This window comes from Lampetra fluviatilis, chromosome 26, assembly GCF_964198595.1.
Source record: "Lampetra fluviatilis chromosome 26, kcLamFluv1.1, whole genome shotgun sequence".
Classification (NCBI taxonomy): domain Eukaryota; kingdom Metazoa; phylum Chordata; class Hyperoartia; order Petromyzontiformes; family Petromyzontidae; genus Lampetra; species Lampetra fluviatilis.
Genome location: NC_136300.1, coordinates 11,919,433 through 11,937,460, shown reverse-complemented (window position 1 = coordinate 11,937,460; position 18,028 = coordinate 11,919,433). Strand labels below are relative to the sequence as shown.

The 18,028-nt window shown below is 56.1% G+C and overlaps 2 protein-coding genes across 2 annotated transcripts in view; both read right to left on the bottom strand.

Moving 5' to 3' along the window:
• Positions 1–224: 224 nt before the first annotated feature.
• Positions 225–7,229, bottom strand: LOC144942101 (tubulin polymerization-promoting protein family member 3-like). The gene is made up of 4 exons (XM_078868787.1): positions 6,998–7,229; positions 4,982–5,184; positions 2,301–2,454; positions 225–2,072 (listed from the first exon to the last, which is right to left on the bottom strand). Exons 2-4 carry the CDS (start codon positions 5,167–5,169, stop codon positions 1,884–1,886), a joined length of 531 nt encoding a protein of 176 aa, XP_078724913.1. The 5' UTR covers positions 5,170–5,184; positions 6,998–7,229; the 3' UTR covers positions 225–1,883.
• A 10,585-nt stretch (positions 7,230–17,814) lies between these two features.
• Positions 17,815–18,028, bottom strand: part of LOC144942098 (putative aarF domain-containing protein kinase 5) — a 13,622-nt gene continuing 13,408 nt past the window's right edge. The window contains exon 14 of the mRNA XM_078868783.1: positions 17,815–17,934. Within this exon, the coding sequence (XP_078724909.1) occupies positions 17,815–17,934 (120 nt within the window). The remainder of the gene's footprint in view (positions 17,935–18,028) is intronic.

Genomic DNA, 18,028 nt, shown 5'->3' with positions numbered 1-18,028 from the left:
ACACACACACACTGAATCACACCACCCATGTAGACTTGGCAAGAAACACACACACACACTGAATCACACCACCCACGTAGACTTGGCAAGAAACACACACACACACTGCATCACACCACCCATGTAGACTTGGCAAGACACACACACACACTGAATCACACCACCCATGTAGACTTGGCAAGAAGCACACACACAGAACCACACCTCGCATTATAATATTCCAGTGGTGTATTTAATATCAATGCAATGTCACCAGATACGACCGCGGGTTATTGAAACGGTGTCGCGTAAACGTGAGATCCAAGGAACGCGGCGCATTGTCTGACCATTGTTCACGCCGCGCACCGCCACGCGGATCACGACTTTGAGATGACAAGGTTAGGATAGGGGAGATGGGGGGGGGTCTGAATCGGCCAAGGATCCCGGTCACGGGGTGGAAGGGGTTTCTTTTTTGTCACGTGACCGCGGTGAGAGCTCACTCAAGTGTCGGGGTCACGAACAAATACAGTGTCATGAAATCAATCCCGCCTCCAGTGCACTGTTCGAATCAACGTCACGTGTCTAACAGTATTTGCTTGCTATAAATGTACACGTGATGATGATGACGATGAGCCACTTCGTTGAGCTGCCAGGTTGCTTCTGATTTTTTTTTACGATCTAGCTCAATGGGGCCCTTACCTGGTAAAATAAAAATAATAGTTTATAGCTCATCTCGTCCCATTCTACAGATGCACTGACCACAGGGCACACTTATGTGGCGGTGACGTCACCACAGCGCTTTGTGCCAGGCTAGGTGCGCTTTGAGGCCACGCGAAATGTCAAAGGCTCGCTGACAGGTCCCGAGACAGACCCAGGTGCCATGAGCTGGCTGACTGAGATGACTGGTAGATTTACCAGCTGTGCCTACCACTGTGCCAACTTGCAGAATTTTAATCGCCCGGCGCTCCGCTCGTTGTTGTGAGCATCGCTCCTCTGCCCTCCGTTGTTGCTGGAGGGTGACTGCCTCCAACTGCCCAGGAGCATCCTTCACGAGCCTCCTCCACCTTCACCACCGCCACCGCCACTTCCAACATCATCGAAGGGCTCGCTTGCGGCCAGAGGGTCACAAGGACAATGATGCCGCCGGCGTTATGGCACAGAATCAATCACACACACACACACAGACATTCTCTTGCACGCATGCAAACTCGCATGTGCTCTCTTTTACACACGCGCCTGCACACACTTGTCAACTCTTACACGCACCCTGTGATTATCGCTCCTCCTCCTTCTTTCTTACTTCCACACGCGCCGGTGCACACACACACACATACCGACACGCGCACACTTACACACACATACACCGCACGCACCCACTGACACACACACACACACGCGCACGCACACGGACTCACTGCTCGTCTAATCTTTGCTCTGTCTCTATCTCATTTGGAAACTCGACGACGCCTTATCTCTGCCGGGCATCGTGAGATTCTTTGAATTGTTTGACTTCAGCGAACTTGCTCGAAGCTCAACGAACCAATCCGGGTCATTCCGAGCGAGACGCGGAGGCTGCGTTCGGGGCAGATGCCGTGCCGCTCACGGCCCCCACCGTCTCAAAGTGCTCGCTCGGTGGCCAGCAACACCGCCGCTCCTCAACAATGGCGCGCGTGCGTGTCACCCGCGCGCGCGCGTGGCTGTGGGGGCCCTTGGGAGGGCGAGGTGGGGCGCGGTGAGGTGCACAGTTGGCGCCTGTGGATCGGTATCAGAATCTTTATTTAGACTGGAGGAATCCGATGAGCTATGAAGCTCTTTCTTCACAGCGGTGGGTGTCTGTGAAGGAGCGTAGGGGCATTGAGAGGCGGGGGGGGGGGGAGAAGAGCGGGGGCTGGGGGCGCCCCCGCTCACTTGGCCACCTTGTCGCCGTAGGTCCCCACACCCTTGTAGTTGCCCACGTAGCCCGAGTTCGCCGCGGCGTCGGCGCGACCCGACTTGCCTTTCCCCTTGCCGTCCGCGTCGAAGCGCTCCTTGTGCGAGCCCGTGTACTTGGAGGCGTCCGTGAGCCGATCCACGCCGCCCACCGCCGCCGCTTTCTGCCGGGACAACGCGGGGACCAAAGGGTGGCGCTTAGGGGGGAGGGAGGGCGGGGGGGGGGGGTCACGGGGAATCATCGACCCGCGGCCACGAGCCTCTGTCCCTCTCGTCGGCGAGCGCGTGGGATGCTCGCACGCCGCTCGCCGTGCGCGACGAGTGCACGCGGGCGTGGGCTCCGGCCGTGAGCGGGGGGGGGGGGTGGCGGGGGGGGGGGCAGTGCGGTTTACCGTGACGCCGGTGTTGGCCGGAGCAGCCCCCGCCAGGAGCGCGTGCAGCGCGGACAGCGCCTCCTCGGCGCTCCGCCCCTTGAAGCGCTTGGGCGCGAGCTCGGCGATCGCGGCGTGGAACTCGGTGATGGTGATGGTGCGAGCCGACTTGGCCCTGCGAGCGCGCACCCGGGGGGGGGGGGGGGGGGGTCACATGTTGTTGAGTCGTCACGTCGCCGGGGGGCAGTGGATGGGCACGACGTGGAGGCGGCCGCGTCCCCCTCCACCAGCCACTGCTGGACGAGTTCCTCGCCCTCGTGACCTCCTCGTGACCTCCTCGTGTCCCGAACGACCTCGCGGTTATCTCGCCAGCGGCCACAGCGACCGCTTGGTCACCGCAAACGATGCCGGGACGGAACTGGGAACGCGGTGCGAATCTCTCGTGCAGCACGGGGGGGGGGGGGGGGTACAGCACGCGGTGCATCACGGGATGATTCAACTCACGAGAGGCGAAGGACCGCTGGAGTTGGTCGACGTGGCGTTTGGGCACAAAAAAAGTTTAAACCTCAAATGAGACCTCAACCCGAGCAGTTGGACAAGCAAAGGACACGATCCCTAGACCGGCAGCGTCAACTCCGCTGCCCTGTGCTAGGGAGGCCGTTTGACTTCCCGCTCACAGCCAACATCGGTGACCAATTTCCGAACCCGGTCGTGGCCTCCCCGAGATCGAGTCGTCCACTTCACAAAGGGAGCCCTAAAGATGATCCAAATAACAACCGACCTATCTCAATTTTGTCCCCGTTGATTAAAATGTTTTTAAAATTATTAAACGACCAAATTAGCAGTTTCCTGTCTGACAATAATCTTTTACATCGAAACCAATCTGGGTTCCGAAAAAAATATAGCACCACATCTGCTGCATTAGACTCTCTCGATCACATTTACACAACAACCTGCTTAGTAAACTAAGTTGCCTCCGTTTCTCCAAACACGCAGTAGAATGGTTAACAAATGTACCTCTCTTCTCGCACCCAAACTGTCTTCATAGATGGTTGGAGGTGAAACAGTGTTAAGATCACAAAAGGGGTTCCACAGGGTTCAATCTTTGGCCAACTCTTGTTCTCTCTTCATGTCAATGACTTGGGCACTGACCTGGATCATTCCAGGGTTAATCTGTTTTCAGATGACACGATACTGGTGACTGCTGGCCGCTCTCCGGATGACGTGATTGCTAAGCTCCAGGGTGATTTCAACAAACTACAACATCAGCTAGTTGCTCTTAAACTAGTCCTGAATATCTCCAAAACCAATATGCTATGCTTCTCACCAGGACTAAAGCAGGAAGTTATTTTCCCCAATTACATTCCTTAAATAATTATCAAATAGAGCAAGTCAAGATCTATAAGTATCTTGGGGTAATTTTTGCTTCAAAACTGAATTTTCAAGATCACATTGATTATATTGGTAAAAAGACAAAAAAAACATGTTTCGACAAAAGCATTGCTCGCCCCCTATGTTCCGATTGGAATTGATAAAAGCAACCGTACTGCCTCTACTTGATTACTGTGACATCGTGTATAAATCAGCCCCCAGTACTGTACTGAAGAAGCTTGACTCAATTAATCACTCGGCCTTAAGATTTGCATTGAACTGCCCATATAGGACCCACCACTGCGATCTTTACATTGGGTCAAACTTAACATCTCTTAATGATCGACGGCTTGTGCAACAGATCTGATTTATTCACGATGTACTTACAAAAAAAATCAGCAGACTACTTGCTGGATCTCCTCGGGTCTTCGCTCATTTAGCAGCTTCGCATTCCTGATTGCCGCACAAACACTGGAGGAAGGGCCTGTGCTGTTGATGCCCCCAGGGTCTGGGAATGCCTTCGCCAATAAACTGCAAATTGGATCACTACCTGTGAGATCTTCACTCAAAACTTCTCTTCAGGAGCTGTACATCCCTAGCTGACACTGCTATGCAGAGTGGCCTGAAATCAAATGCATCGCTCCGGATGACCGCTGCAAAGTATGATCTTGAGTTTTGATTATAGTGCGCTGATCTTTAAAGGTGCATTGAAAAATATTGATACTGCTGCTGATCCTCCTGCTGTTATGGAGTGACTCATGCTGCCAGCTATGGCTGCAAAGATGGGTCGAACATGTTATGTATATCGTTTATTGTAAAATTTGAATCACAGTTCCTATGATCACTGTTACATTGTTTTTAGAGCTTTATTTTGGTGATTTCGAAAACGTTTGGTTCAGACAAGTTTGTTTGTTGAAGTACAGAGTTAGCCTGACAACTTTAATATAAATTGTCTTATGGTTGTTATTGTTTGACTCGCATCCCACTGGGATTGTTGCACGCAGCGTTGATATGCGGTGTTCTTTCTGGACGACTTTGCTGTTTTTTCCTGGATTTTTCTCAAGATGTTCCTTGTTCATGTTTTAGTTTTTTGCGGTTGCACCCGAGTCAAGAGCCGTATGGCTCACATGGCTATACCTAATACATGAACTGAACAGAAGCGGCCGGTGTGTAAAACACAATCATTTTGGGGAGACAAAGGCGGCCGGACCTGATGCTGCTGGCCACCTACACCGGCCCTCTCGAGCGAGTGTCGTAGCGGTCTCGCCGACGGCACTTGCCGGCTACCGGGACGAGTGGGATGGAAACGATGCGAGCGCGAGTCACGCAACTTGACTTTGGAGAAGACGATGTCCACGTCCGTGCCCGTCACGCCCTTGCCGTCGATCACCTTGCAGTCCTTGCACAGCTTCGCCCAATTCTTGTTGTTCATCTCCTTGCCACTCGCCTTCGTGTCGCCGTGCACGGCGAACCTCCTGAACGTCTCCTCGACGGACGCCATGTCCACCCCGTCGGCCATCTCCGCGTGAGCGATCTGCGAGGGAAGAGCGCCATTGAGTCTCCGCGTCTCCCTCGCGACGAGCGGACTTCTCGCTGGACTTTCGCCCTCATCCCACCCCCCTCCCGTCGTAAATAACGTCCGTGTGAGTGTGTCTGTGTGCGTGTCTGTGAGTGTGTCTGTGTGCGTGTCTGTGTGCGTGTCTGTGTGCGTGGGGGAGCGGTAGTGTAGCCGTTAGCGCGCTGCGCTACGAACCCGGCAATCCGGGTTCGATTCCCGCTCACGGCCAACATCAGTGGCGATTATCTGAACCGGTCCTGGGCTTCCCCTAGGTCGACTCAGCCTCAAATGAGTACCTCGCGTGCCATGCCGGCCTTCATAGGTGCTCGCTAACAGCACTTGCCCCAACAGTCTGGTAAGGCTATACGGGGAATCTTTGTCTGTGTCTGTGTGTACGCGCGGGTGTGTGTGTGTGTGTGGGGGAGCGGTGGGGGAGCGGTTAGCGCGTTGCGATACGAACCCGGCGACCCGAGTTCAATTCGCGCTCACGGACAACGCCAGTGACGATTATCTAAACCGGCCTCCCCTAGGTTGACTCAGCCTCAAATGAGGAGTGGCGATGTGTAAGCGTCGACCGATATTGTCTCCCAAGTGCGGTGTGTAAACATCGCCACTAGGGAGACAAAGGCGGCCGGGCATGGTTCTGGCCACCCACCCACTGGCGTGCCATGCCGGCCTTCATAGGTACTTGCGAGCAGCACTTGCCCTAAAAGTCGGTCACGGCTATACGGGGAATCTTTGTGTGTGTGCCGTGGTGGGGAGCGGTGGCGTAGTGGTTAGGGCACTGCGCCACGAGCCTCAGCGACCCGAGTTCGACTTCCCGCTCACAGCCAACATCGGTGACCAACTCCAGACCGGTCGTGGGCCTCCCCAAGATCGACTCGGCCTTAAACGAGCACCCGGTGCGGTAAGACATCATCATTTTCGGGAGACAAAGGCGGCCGGACTTACCCCCCACCCCCTCGAGTGTTGGGGCAACAGCACTTGCCCCAACAGTCCGCGGAATGCTATAGGGGACCCCTTTGTCTTTGTGTGCGGGCGCCGCCCCGTTAGCGACATCGCCTTCATGATTGAATCGCCATCCTTTGAAAAATCAAACCCTTTTTTCTTTACAGATCTACAATTTTCTCTTAAGGCCACACACAAAGCTATCATTGAGGAATATGTTGAGGTTGTTTGCGTTATTGTTATTAATTGTGCACCACTGTCAACGCAACAGCAGCAGCACCACCACCACTTGTAAATACAGTCCTGTAAAGGAACTTTTACAGTACCCCACCATAAAACACTCAAAAGACAAAGATCCCCCAATATATCCTTAACCAGACTGTTGGGGCAAGTGCTGTAATCGAGTACCTTTGAAGGCCGGAACGGTACACGAGGGGTGGGTGACCAGCAACTCGCCCGACCGCCTTTGTCTCCCTAGTGGCGATGTTTACACACCGCACCAGGTACTCATTTGAGGCTGAGTCGACCTAGGGGAGGAGGCCCAGGACCGGTTCCGTGCGCGAGAATTGAACCCGGAACAGCCAGGTTTATAGCGCAGCGCGCTACTCGCTACACCACCGCTCCCCAACACACACAACACACACCACACACACACAACACACACACACCACACACGCACCACACACACACACCACACACGCCCACGGCTTCATCTACACGTCTCCGTCTTTTTCCCGTCGCCTGCAGCGCGTGACTGGGAATGTCGTCCTCATCCACCACGGGACGTCTCCATGCGCACGTCTCGCTGGGGGAGCGGACACGCATACATCCACGAACTCACGTGCAGCAGCAGCAGTGGAGAGGTACCCGCGGGTTCGCAGCAGCAGCAGCAGTCGCAGCAGCAGCAGCAGTCGCAGTAGCAGCAGTCGTAGCAGCAGCAGTCGCAGCAGCAGCAGCAGTCTCCAGGCGCCCACACCTGAGCGGGCCTTTAAATGCGCAGCGCCTCGCGCCCAGGTGCAGCGCGCGGCCCCTCCCGCTGTTGCTGGGCGCCTCCAAGGTAACCCCCCCCCACGAACCACAGGCTCGCACCCCCCCCATTCACTCATCCCCACCGCTGTGCCTCTCAGCCACCCCTATGTAGTTGTATTCCTACCCCCTATCACCGCCCGCTCCGAGCGACGCCGCTCTGCGTTAAGTCAAGGGCGGAGGCGCGCCCCGCGGGTCGCCGCTCGTTCAATTATAATCACCCGAACCTAGCCCCCCCCTCCACCCCCCACACACCGACATTTATTAATATGTTCCTTGATTTTCCCAAAGTATTTAAAAGTACGAACAAATTTGCTCCCATCTCTATTCGTTGTTGTTTGTCGCCGCTGCTGCCGCTGCTGCCGCTGCGCGTGTGTCTTGTTGGTGACCCGGGTCACTCTCGCGAATGAGACGAATCTCTACGGGCCCCTCGACCCGAGCGATCGACGCTCGGATATTTGCGAAGCCTTTGCTGCTGCTCGCCTGTTGGCGTTTGTTCTGTGCTCCGAGTGCGGTGCAGGGGACAAGGCTGTGGAGGAGGCTGGCTCCGGTGCAGGCCGGTCAGTCACAAAGGCAACGCATGCATTATTATCATAAAGCATGTTTGCGTGTTTGCATGTTTCTACCCACAAGCATGATGTGTGGTTCATGCAGACTTGACGATGCCTTGCGATGGGGGTGTCTACTTGGTGTAAACCAAGGCCGTAATTATAATAGTATAATATATATTGGGGGGGACGCATCCCCCCCAATATAAAAATATGCTCAAAATGCCCCCCCCCCCAATATATTGCTATAAAAAAATAATTGCTATGCTATGTAAAAAAAAATGTTGCTAAACCTTGGCCACAATATCTGGACTTGTCTTCATATAAATCAACGCATAGATTTATGTTCATGTGATTGTGGTTATGGTTGTACTTTATTAATACATAATCTCTGCCATTGCATACAATGGTAAAAAGTAAAAACAGAGCAATGTAATACAATACACTATTAAACATTATTGTAAAACATAAATGAAAAGTCCATCCTATGTGTAAGTGAATTTTTTTATATTTAAGGCAGGAAATAAGTTTTCAAATGTAGATCTTTTTCTGGGTTGGGACCCCCAGACACCCTGGAAGATTTGGTCCCCCCCAATGTTGACTCCATGGCTACGGCCTTGCTGTAAACATCTTAACACCTCCTGTGCAATATTGCCAGAAAGGGTATAGGGTTAAAGTCTCTTATTATTTTAGCATCATTTTGATTCCGGCAATAAATGGCCCCATGGAGACTCGTCTCGGTCTCACCTTGGTAAACAAAACTAACTTTGACTTGCTCGCTCTCCAACCGCAGTGCCAAGTGCCCCCCCCCCCCCCACGACCGCGAGTCTCTCTGCAGCTTGCTGAGGCCAGGCCACCGCACGCGTGGCCCTGCCAGGCCGTGTCCACGCAGAGCTCACAGGGGCCTCAAGGCGCTCGGCAGTGCAAATAGTCAATGAGATTTACGGCGACATCCTCACCACCGCCATCACCACCACCATCACCACCGCCATCACCATCACCACCGCCATCACCACCGCAGCAGCAGCAGCAGCGGACTTCCGCGGCAATGCAGACGATATTTCAGTTGAGTTGCAGTCCAGGTATTCCTACAAGGCCCCATGTTCAATGCACGCCACGCGCCCATGTTTATGTTCATATCGGTAACAGGCAGAACCGTCCTTATAGTAACGGTGAATCTGGGCGGCAGCCCCGGGCCCCGCGATTTTTGGGGTGGGGGGGGGTGCGCCTCGACGTCACGGTGTGGGTATGAAGGCGTCGGGGGGCCCACGCTGTGGGGGTTTGCCCCGGGCCCCGCACCCCCCGCTAAGGACGGTTCTGGTGCCAGCTGACGAGATCGCACAGGTCTGCCGAGTCTGCCCTTCAGACGACATTACTGCCTTGCCCAAGCTTGTGTGTGCACTGTATGCTGAACTTGTTTCGCACATCCGTAAGCCAACCGTGCGAATCGGGGGAAAAAATCGGCAGGATTTGGTGTACTTCATCAACTTGTACTCATGTACTTTATTTATTTTTAGTCACTTGCACGCATTTCCTATCATCTGCACTCGCTCGTTGTGATGAAGAGCTTCATAGCTCATCGGATTCGTCCAGGATAAATAAAGACCCTGATTCTGCCCGTTTTTGTAAACACAAAGATCTCCCGGGTAGCCCTAACAGACTGTCGGGGCAAGTGTTTTTAGCGATTAGCGCCTGTCAAGGCCGACACGGGCACACGAGGGGATGGGTGGCCAACACCACGCCCGGCCGCCTTTGTCTCCCCAGTGTTGATGTTTATACACCGATGATAATAGGTTTTCCCCTTTTTCTGGCAACAAAACAGGTGTTAAGATGTTAAAACACCAAACTGAAACCTTTTACAAGGAATCATGTCTACATTAACCACAATACTTGCGGTTAGAATGCAAACAAAAATAATACTCTGATAACATATGCATTGTCTTTGAAACGGATTGGTTCACACCAGAGACAGCTTTCTTACACCGCACCAGGTATTCATTTCAGACTGAGTCGACCTAGGGGAGGCCCAGGATGGGGTTTAGATATTAGTCACAAAAGCTGGCTGCGAGTGGGAAATCGAACTGTGGTCGACGGGTTTGCTTCGTGGCGCAGTGCGCTAACCACAACGCCACCGCCCCCCCATGCAACGACCGTGTTCACACACGCGCACTGCCCTCGGCTAGACGCACCTACCCTGGCACCGTGCACAGCCCGAACCCTTGAACGCGAAGCTTCTTCCCCTCTGATGAGACCGCCGCCGTCTCCCGCGGTGCCCGTCCGCACTAAAACTCTCGCTTCCCTAGCAACGGGGCGACCAACACAGGCGCCGAGAGCAGGTTTATGGTCACAACATTCGCACGCGGCAAACAAGTGGCAACCTCGTGCCGTCACGCGTCACCAGGTCACCCACCAGGCGACTGACACGCCCCCCCCCAGCTGGGATGGCATCAGCAGCCGCAGGAGCCTTCCACCATCCGTCGTCCTGTCGCCTGCCCCCCCCTCTCTCTCTGTTTGCCCAGCTGCGACTGACCAACAGCTACCAGCCCCGAGCAGCAGCCAAGCCGCAACCAGTTTCTCCGACAGCCTCACTCCACCAGACGAGCTGCGCTCTCTGGGCACCGAGGAGCTTCTCTGCCCCGATACAATCTTCGTTGCCTTTACGGGAAGCCTCCTCGCTCGCCCGCTCTCCACAAACTCCCTCGCACACATCTCGACGCCGTATGGACGTCTTCACTTGATTCGTGCCAAGCTTAGATGTCTACGTCTTCATCCATAAGATGTCACCCTTCGTTGTCAACTGCTAGGATCAGGGATGTCATTTCTCCACTCGACGCTATCGAGCGGCTCCCCCCAAACCGGACGTCCCTGTCACACAAAAGCGTCTCCCGTCGTACAAGAGGAGCGGATTGACACCGAACCAACTTCTCTCCATGGGTCACCCTGCACACTCTGGCAAACGATACGTCCCCTGTGTTGTAACCGAAGGGCGTGCAAAAGGGGTCGAAAGGAAGATGATGATCGAGACGATCAGTAGCAAGGGTGATGGCGAGGATGCTGATGATGCTGATGTGGAAGGAGGCGTGTGAATGATGCACGGGTCCGTCAGAATGCGGTGTTCACGGTCATTGCCAGGGCAAGGGATCACCCCCCCCCCCCGACTCCCTCGCAGCCAATCAGAACGGGGCCAGAGAGGTCACGTGCGGAGCGTGGCAGTGCAGCGGCTTTGTCGATGAACAGGAGCCCGTGTCGGGAGCGAGACACCGGACCAAGGGAGGGAAGGAGAGGACCCCCTTCTGTTTGCGATTGGTGGCCCAGGGCCATCTTGCCCGCTGCCTGTTCCAACTATTTACGGGCTGCGAATACGACTCTGGAATAAGTGCCGAGTTTGGCACTCGTTGTGACATGAAATCCGCTTTCGGCCAGGCCAAATTCGATTGGCACTCGCAGTGAGTGGGAGTCCCTCCCTCCCTCCCCAACCCCCACCTCTACAACGATGATGAAATGTTCAATGTGTCACGCGCTGCCACACAGTTCACTCGTTCTCGTGCAGAGTGAGAGGAACCACAGGAAAGGCAGATTCAGGCGGTGAGCCGGATCCAAATTACCCCCCCCCCCCGGCACCTCCGTGTTCTGCGGTCCTCTGTATATTAAGGTGTTACCAGACAATAAGAGTTCATATGCTGGCGGAAACCGGAGCACCCAGAGGGAACGAAACCCACGCGTGCAAGTAGGGGGCAACACTCGATCCCAGTGGCCGATAAGACGTCATCAGCGAGAGGGGGGGGGCACACATTTGAAACCATTGTTGGGGTTTTGACAGCAGCACAATGATGATTGGGGGGGGGGGTGTTGTTTTCACACGTTGTGTATTGTCGGGGGCCCCACGCCAGGGAGCCGCACTAAAGTCCATCAGGAGCCGCCAGTGGCCTGCGGGGTTGGCAATTAAGAACACCGATGATCTATCAGCATCCAGCCAACACGTGGAGTCCACATTAATGCGGTACCGCCGTCTGCTGGCGAGACGCGGCATGGCGCCACCTCGGCGCCCACCAACCCCCGCTGCTGCGCCACGTGCAGCCACGTGCAGCCACGTGCAGCCACGTGCAGCCACGTGCAGCCACGTGCAGCCACGTGCAGCCACGTGCAGCCACGTGCAGCCACGTGCAGCCACGTGCAGCCACGTGCAGCCACGTGCAGCGGAGCCACCAGCCCCGTGCGCCTCTGTAGATGCACGCTTTTAGATTAGTGGTCAAAGGTGAGATGTTAAAGACCTCGCCTGGTATGCAGGAGGTCAAGGCTTCGAGCCGGACCCTGCTGTATATTTGGAGTTGGCATGTTTCTCTCTCCCCGTAGTCGCGTGGATGTCTCCGGGACACTCCGGTTTTCCCCTCCACATTTAGAATGAACGTCACGCGTTCAGAGTATTTGCCTGCTTTACATTTCCACGCGATATGCCACTTTGTTGAGCTATCATTTGTGGTCCAGGTTGCTTTATGTCTATTTTACGCTGTCAAATAAAAAAATAGTTTTACATCTTGACATCAGATAGGAGTGGCCCAGCGTAGCACAACATTCAATTCGGCCTCTGAATAAGACACCAATGTCGGCCTTGTTCACAGAGGCGGATCTGCTTGTGGAAATGCCTCTCCGCTCTGCGCCACCGCGTGGCTTTCCATCGTCCATACCGAGCCCCGCGTTTCATTCTCACCAGTTTATTGTAACGTAAGAGGACATCTCAAGAGCCGTGTGTTCCGCGTTGGTGGAATCGACCCGTGTGTGAGAAAGTTTAACGAGAACCACTTGAGCGGGGGACGCTGCTAGAAGGCGTTCCATCAGTTCACACGTTTTTGCAATGCGACGCGTCAACCCGTGTAGTGTGCGGTGCTCATAAGCCACCAATTTAATTTCGCATTGGATTTCATTTACAATTTTCGCTTAGCAAAAAAATTACTCTCAAAGCATAAGAGGAAAACACCGTTACGTTTGTGCAATACAACCGACAATCGTTCACCCTTGGTCACAAGCGGAATCTCGTAAACTGCAACTAGACACGAAAGCGGCGGTGACGAGCGAAGGTATCGTTTTGAATATCAGCGGAGTTCACTCGGCGCGTGGCGATGCGTACTGGGGGCAGCGCGAGGCCCGTCCACTCGGCCGCGACGCTACCGCCACGGCACCCAGGCAAGAAGGCCCACTGTGCGATAGAGCTCCTTTTTTAGCGACGTGCCGATAATGACCTATCATCAGCACGTGGACATTTATAGCAGCCAAATACTCTAAAGCGCACGTTGATTCTACACGTGGAGGCGAAAAACCGGAGGACCCAGAGAAAAATCCACGAGCTCCTGCATACCAGGCAAGGTCGTCAAAATCTCGCTACCGTCACTCGACAACCACCGGACATTCTCCCACGCTCCGCGTGTCCGGCGCCAGCCGCGTGTCTTCCGCACGGCCGCGAGACGCCGCCCCTCTTGCCGCCCGAGATCCCCAGTTTACGCGTCGTAACACATCCCCGTCGGACGATTGCGAAACCGCTATTTTTCCGGGCTTCCGACTGCTCCGCTAAAATTTGGGATTGGTTCAGAATTCCCGCCAGACTTGTGACGAGAACCCGGCGCCGCGCGACTTGTACCCCGAGCTCCGCGGAAGGAGACCTACTGCAAGATCGGCGTGCTCATGTTTGCAAGTTAGTCATCAATGTAGTGCTGCTCAAGGACCCCGTCCACCACCCCTCCTCCCCCTCTCCGTTCCAGTGCCGACCTCCTCACGTAGCCGTGGTTTATCATCCCGCACCTCCAATAAGCATGGTTGGCTATGTGCAGTGCGAAAGAAGTTCAACCTATGGTACGTACGTCAACTCCGAGGGAGGGGAGGCCTCTCTTTTTCCACTGCGCCTACGAAGCTCTAGAATTCCGTGCCTCGCGACACTTGGCCATGTTCAAGGCCGGTGCGGACACTTGCTCGATTTTTTCCCCCGTGCGTTCAAAACAATCCTCACTCCTCGCACTGCCGGCCGCCGCCGTCAAGGTTTGTTTTCCGGCTACGCTCGTCGAGTTTTCCCCGACGACTGCATTTTAGTTTCAGCGACGTTTTATTTGTCTCGCCGACGCCGCGCGGAAAGGTTGCGATGGCGCAGCGGCGCGCTCGCGAGCGTCCGCAGACGGCACGTCGCTGCGACGAGTCGTGCTCGGCTCTCCGCACCGGGGAGCGAGTTGCGCGCCACTCGCAGAGCGGTCACGGAGAGACGCTGTGAGCACGAAGCAGTCCTCCCGCAGTGGCCACATCGCTCGCACACACACACGCACACACACGCACGCACGCACCCACACACGCACGCGCACGCACGCAATCACGCACACACGCACACACACGTACGCACGCACGCACGCACAAAAGTTGCCCAAGTTGCCCGTGCTCCTCACAAAACAGTAGGCTTCTTTGTTCTCGTGAGTGACCCAAGTTGCTTCTCCTTGGCCTTCACGTCCGGGAGAATTAAACGAATCATCTGCTGCAGCTGCGATAGTGGCTGCGTTGGCTGCGGTGTACAACCACAAGTGAAAAACTAAACACATTCGTCAACAACATCGTATGGCCTCAAAGTGAAAATAAAGATATATAAATTCAGCAACGTTTCAGGTAAGGGTCCTTCTTCATGGCACACCTTTATAGCACGTCATCTCTTGGAACAGGCCCTGGCCTCCGCCCAAGATTTTCTTTTCTCCGCAGCTGCAGCATCAGGCTTCGAGGTACTCCGTAGCTCATGAGGCCCAGCCAGGCGAACAGCCGGAGCATCCGTGCGGCGGCCTTCATCCGCCACGTCTGTGACCTGCGCACAACGCACACGGCGACGGTCGCAATTCCGCTGCAGAAAAAAAAACTGCAGCCACGTGCTCAGGGGAAACGTCGCTGCACATTGGCGTCGACAGGGGGTGTCGCAGGGGGTGTCGCTGCATTTGAAAGCGGGAGGAAACTTGGCATCGAGCTCAATTTGCTGGCACCACTGAGAAAACAAGGGCTCCAATCTTCTTGGTTCTTTCAGTAAAGTCACGAAGAAGGGAAATAATAAAACATAATAAAATACAATTCTCACGACGTTTCGGCCACAACGCAAGCAGCCGTCCTCAGGTGACTTTACCGAAAGAACCAAGAAGATGAATCCCTGCAGTCACGAAAGCTTTAAATCGAAATTTAAGGGCTCCAATATTTGTTGTGTCCACCGCCAGTGTTGGGAGAATCGCATCAGTCTTAAAACGCAAGCCTGCCACAATGGTACACACTGCCACGAACTGCCTTCTGGGGGCGTGTCTCTCTCTGGGGGCGTGTCTCTCTCTGGGGGCGTGTCTCTCACTGGGGGCGTGTCTCTCTCTGGGGGCGTGTCTCTCTCTGGGGACGTGTCTCTCACTGGGGGCGTGTCTCTCACTGGGGGCGTGTATCTCACTGGGGGCGTGTCTCTCTCTGGGGGCGTGTCTCTCACTGGGGGCGTCTCTCTCTGGGGGCGTGTCTCTCACTGGGGGCGTGTCTCTCTCTGGGGGCGTGTCTCTCTCTGGGGGCGTCTCTCTCTGGGGGCGTGTCTCTCTCTGGGGGCGTGTCTCTCTCTGGGGGCGTGTCTCTCTCTGGGGGCGTGTCTCTCTCTGGGGGCGTGTCTCTCTTTGGGGGCGTGTCTCTCTCTGGGGGCGTGTCTCTCTCTGGGGGCGTGTCTCTCACTGGGGGCGTGTCTCTCACTGGGGGCGTGTCTCTCTCTGGGGGCGTCTCTCTCTGGGGGCGTGTCTCTCTCTGGGGGCGTGTCTCTCTCTGGGGGCGTGTCTCTCACTGGGGGCGTGTCTCTCTCTGGGGGCGTGTCTCTCACTGGGGGCGTGTCTCTCACTGGGGGCGTCTCTCACTGGGGGCGTGTCTCTCACTGGGGGCGTGTCTCTCTCTGGGGGCGTGTCTCTCTCTGGGGGCGTCTCTCACTGGGGGCGTGTCTCTCTCTGGGGGCGTCTCTCTCACTGGGGGCGTGTCTCTCTCTGGGGGCGTGTCTCTCACTGGGGGCGTGTCTCTCACTGGGGGCGTGTCTCTCACTGGGGGCGTGTCTCTCACTGAGGGCGTGTCTCTCACTGGGGGCGTGTCTCTCACTGGGGGCGTGTCTCTCTCTGGGGGCGTGTCTCTCTCTGGGGGCGTGTCTCTCACTGGGGGCGTGTCTCTCACTGGGGGCGTGTATCTCACTGGGGGCGTGTCTCTCTCTGGGGGCGTGTCTCTCACTGGGGGCGTGTCTCTCTCTGGGGGCGTGTCTCTCACTGGGGGCGTGTCTCTCTCTGGGGGCGTGTCTCTCTCTGGGGGCGTCTCTCTCTGGGGGCGTGTCTCTCTCTGGGGGCGTGTCTCTCTCTGGGGGCGTGTCTCTCTCTGGGGGCGTGTCTCTCTCTGGGGGCGTGTCTCTCTCTGGGGGCGTGTCTCTCTCTGGGGGCGTGTCTCTCACTGGGGGCGTGTCTCTCACTGGGGGCGTGTCTCTCTCTGGGGGCGTGTCTCTCTGGGGGCGTGTCTCTCTGGGGGCGTGTCTCTCTCTGGGGGCGTGTCTCTCACTGGGGGCGTGTCTCTCTCTGGGGGCGTGTCTCTCACTGGGGGCGTGTCTCTCACTGGGGGCGTCTCTCACTGGGGGCGTGTCTCTCACTGGGGGCGTGTCTCTCTCTGGGGGCGTGTCTCTCTCTGGGGGCGTGTCTCTCACTGGGGGCGTGTCTCTCTCTGGGGGCGTCTCTCTCACTGGGGGCGTGTCTCTCTCTGGGGGCGTGTCTCTCACTGGGGGCGTGTCTCTCACTGGGGGCGTGTCTCTCACTGGGGGCGTGTCTCTCTCTGGGGGCGTGTCTCTCACTGAGGGCGTGTCTCTCTCTGGGGGCGTGTCTCTCACTGGGGGCGTGTCTCTCACTGGGGGCGTGTCTCTCACTGGGGGCGTGTCTCTCACTGGGGGCGTGTCTCTCACTGGGGGCGTGTCTCTCACTGGGGGCGTGTCTCTCTCTGGGGGCGTGTTTCTCACTGAGGGAGTGTCTCTCTCTGGGGGCGTGTCTCTCTCTGGGGGCGTGTCTCTCACTGGGGGCGTGTCTCTCTCTGGGGGCGTGTCTCTCTCTGGGGGCGTGTCTCTCTCTGGGGGCGTGTCTCTCTCTGGGGGGCGTGTCTCATAGTACAAACCCTCACGAAGGTCTGCACGGAATTACATTGCTTCCCCACAACCCAGTGGGGGCTGAGTATGCGCTGCAAAAGAGTGCGACGTCTAACGTTGACCGAGCCCTTACCTGAGGGCGAATTCAAACTTGATCTTCTCCCAGAGGCTCAGGGCGCAGGCCACCATCGGCACCCTTCTGTGGCCCCCCTTGTGCCGGTTCTGTAGCGCCACCTCTCCGCGCACCGCACTGCGACACAAACGCACGCACGTGCTTTCAGCGTCGAAATCAGAATCTCTCATTTAGACTGGAGGAATCCGATGGGCTACATAGCTCTTTTTCACAGATGTCCGGTAAAAGTGGCAGTCACCATTCTCAGTTTTTCATTTGCCTCAACTTGCTAGGCCACGCCGGTATTGAAGCCCACTGCGGATATGCCATGCGAGTAGTGTGCACGATCGGACGAGTAATGATTGACTGCTGTAGGGTACGGTGGCACCTTGCGTGGCAAAAGAGAGAGAGCTAATAGATCTCGTTGGAAAATCTGAGCTCGGAAAATGTTGCATCAAGGGACACATTTCATGCCAATAAAAAAACATGTGCTTCCTGTCATCCATATCTTCCATCCTCCTCCTCTCTCCCTCCCCCTCTCCGATACCGTGTCTCTTAACTTGAAGCCTCTATCGTGCTGCTGCTGCTGAGTCCGTTTCCCTCGCTCCATGCATCTCCCTGCTACGGCATCTCCCGTCTGGCTCACTCTGTACTCCTCCCGCGGGGAGACAGCGGGAGACGACGGGAGACGACGCGCGGGCCGAGCGACGGGGGCGACGAGCGAAGCGGAGAACGGCGACGGGAGACGCGGCGTCCACTGTATGTGTGCGTGTGCGCCCAATTTCATTCGCACCGTACGTAGCCAAACCGCGCTCATCACGGGGGATCCACGGTCGCCCGCGGCCTCACCTGCGAGCCATGAGGGTGTAGCGGTCGACGGGAGAGCCGAGCGTGATGTTGATGGAGCGGATCGTGTTAATGTTTCGGAACACGAGCAGCATCGGCCGCGGCAACTGCTTCAGCACCTGCGCAGAGCCAACACGTCCCGAGCGACGCTCGCTCAACCGCGCCATTGGTGCTCATGTCGTGATTATAGTCCAGAGGTCGCAAACGGGTTTT

Bases quoted from the DNA above. Each gene is read 5' to 3' on its own strand.
- LOC144942101 (XM_078868787.1), bottom strand. From the start codon at position 5,169: ATGGCCGACGGGGTGGACATGGCGTCCGTCGAGGAGACGTTCAGGAGG. The intron at 2,455-4,981 runs GTTGCGTGACTC...GCGCGCTCGCAG, and splicing joins ATCGTCTTCTCCAAAGTCAA to GGCCAAGTCGGCTCGCACCA. The intron at 2,073-2,300 runs GTAAACCGCACT...TTGTCCCGGCAG, and splicing joins CGGCCAACACCGGCGTCACG to AAAGCGGCGGCGGTGGGCGG.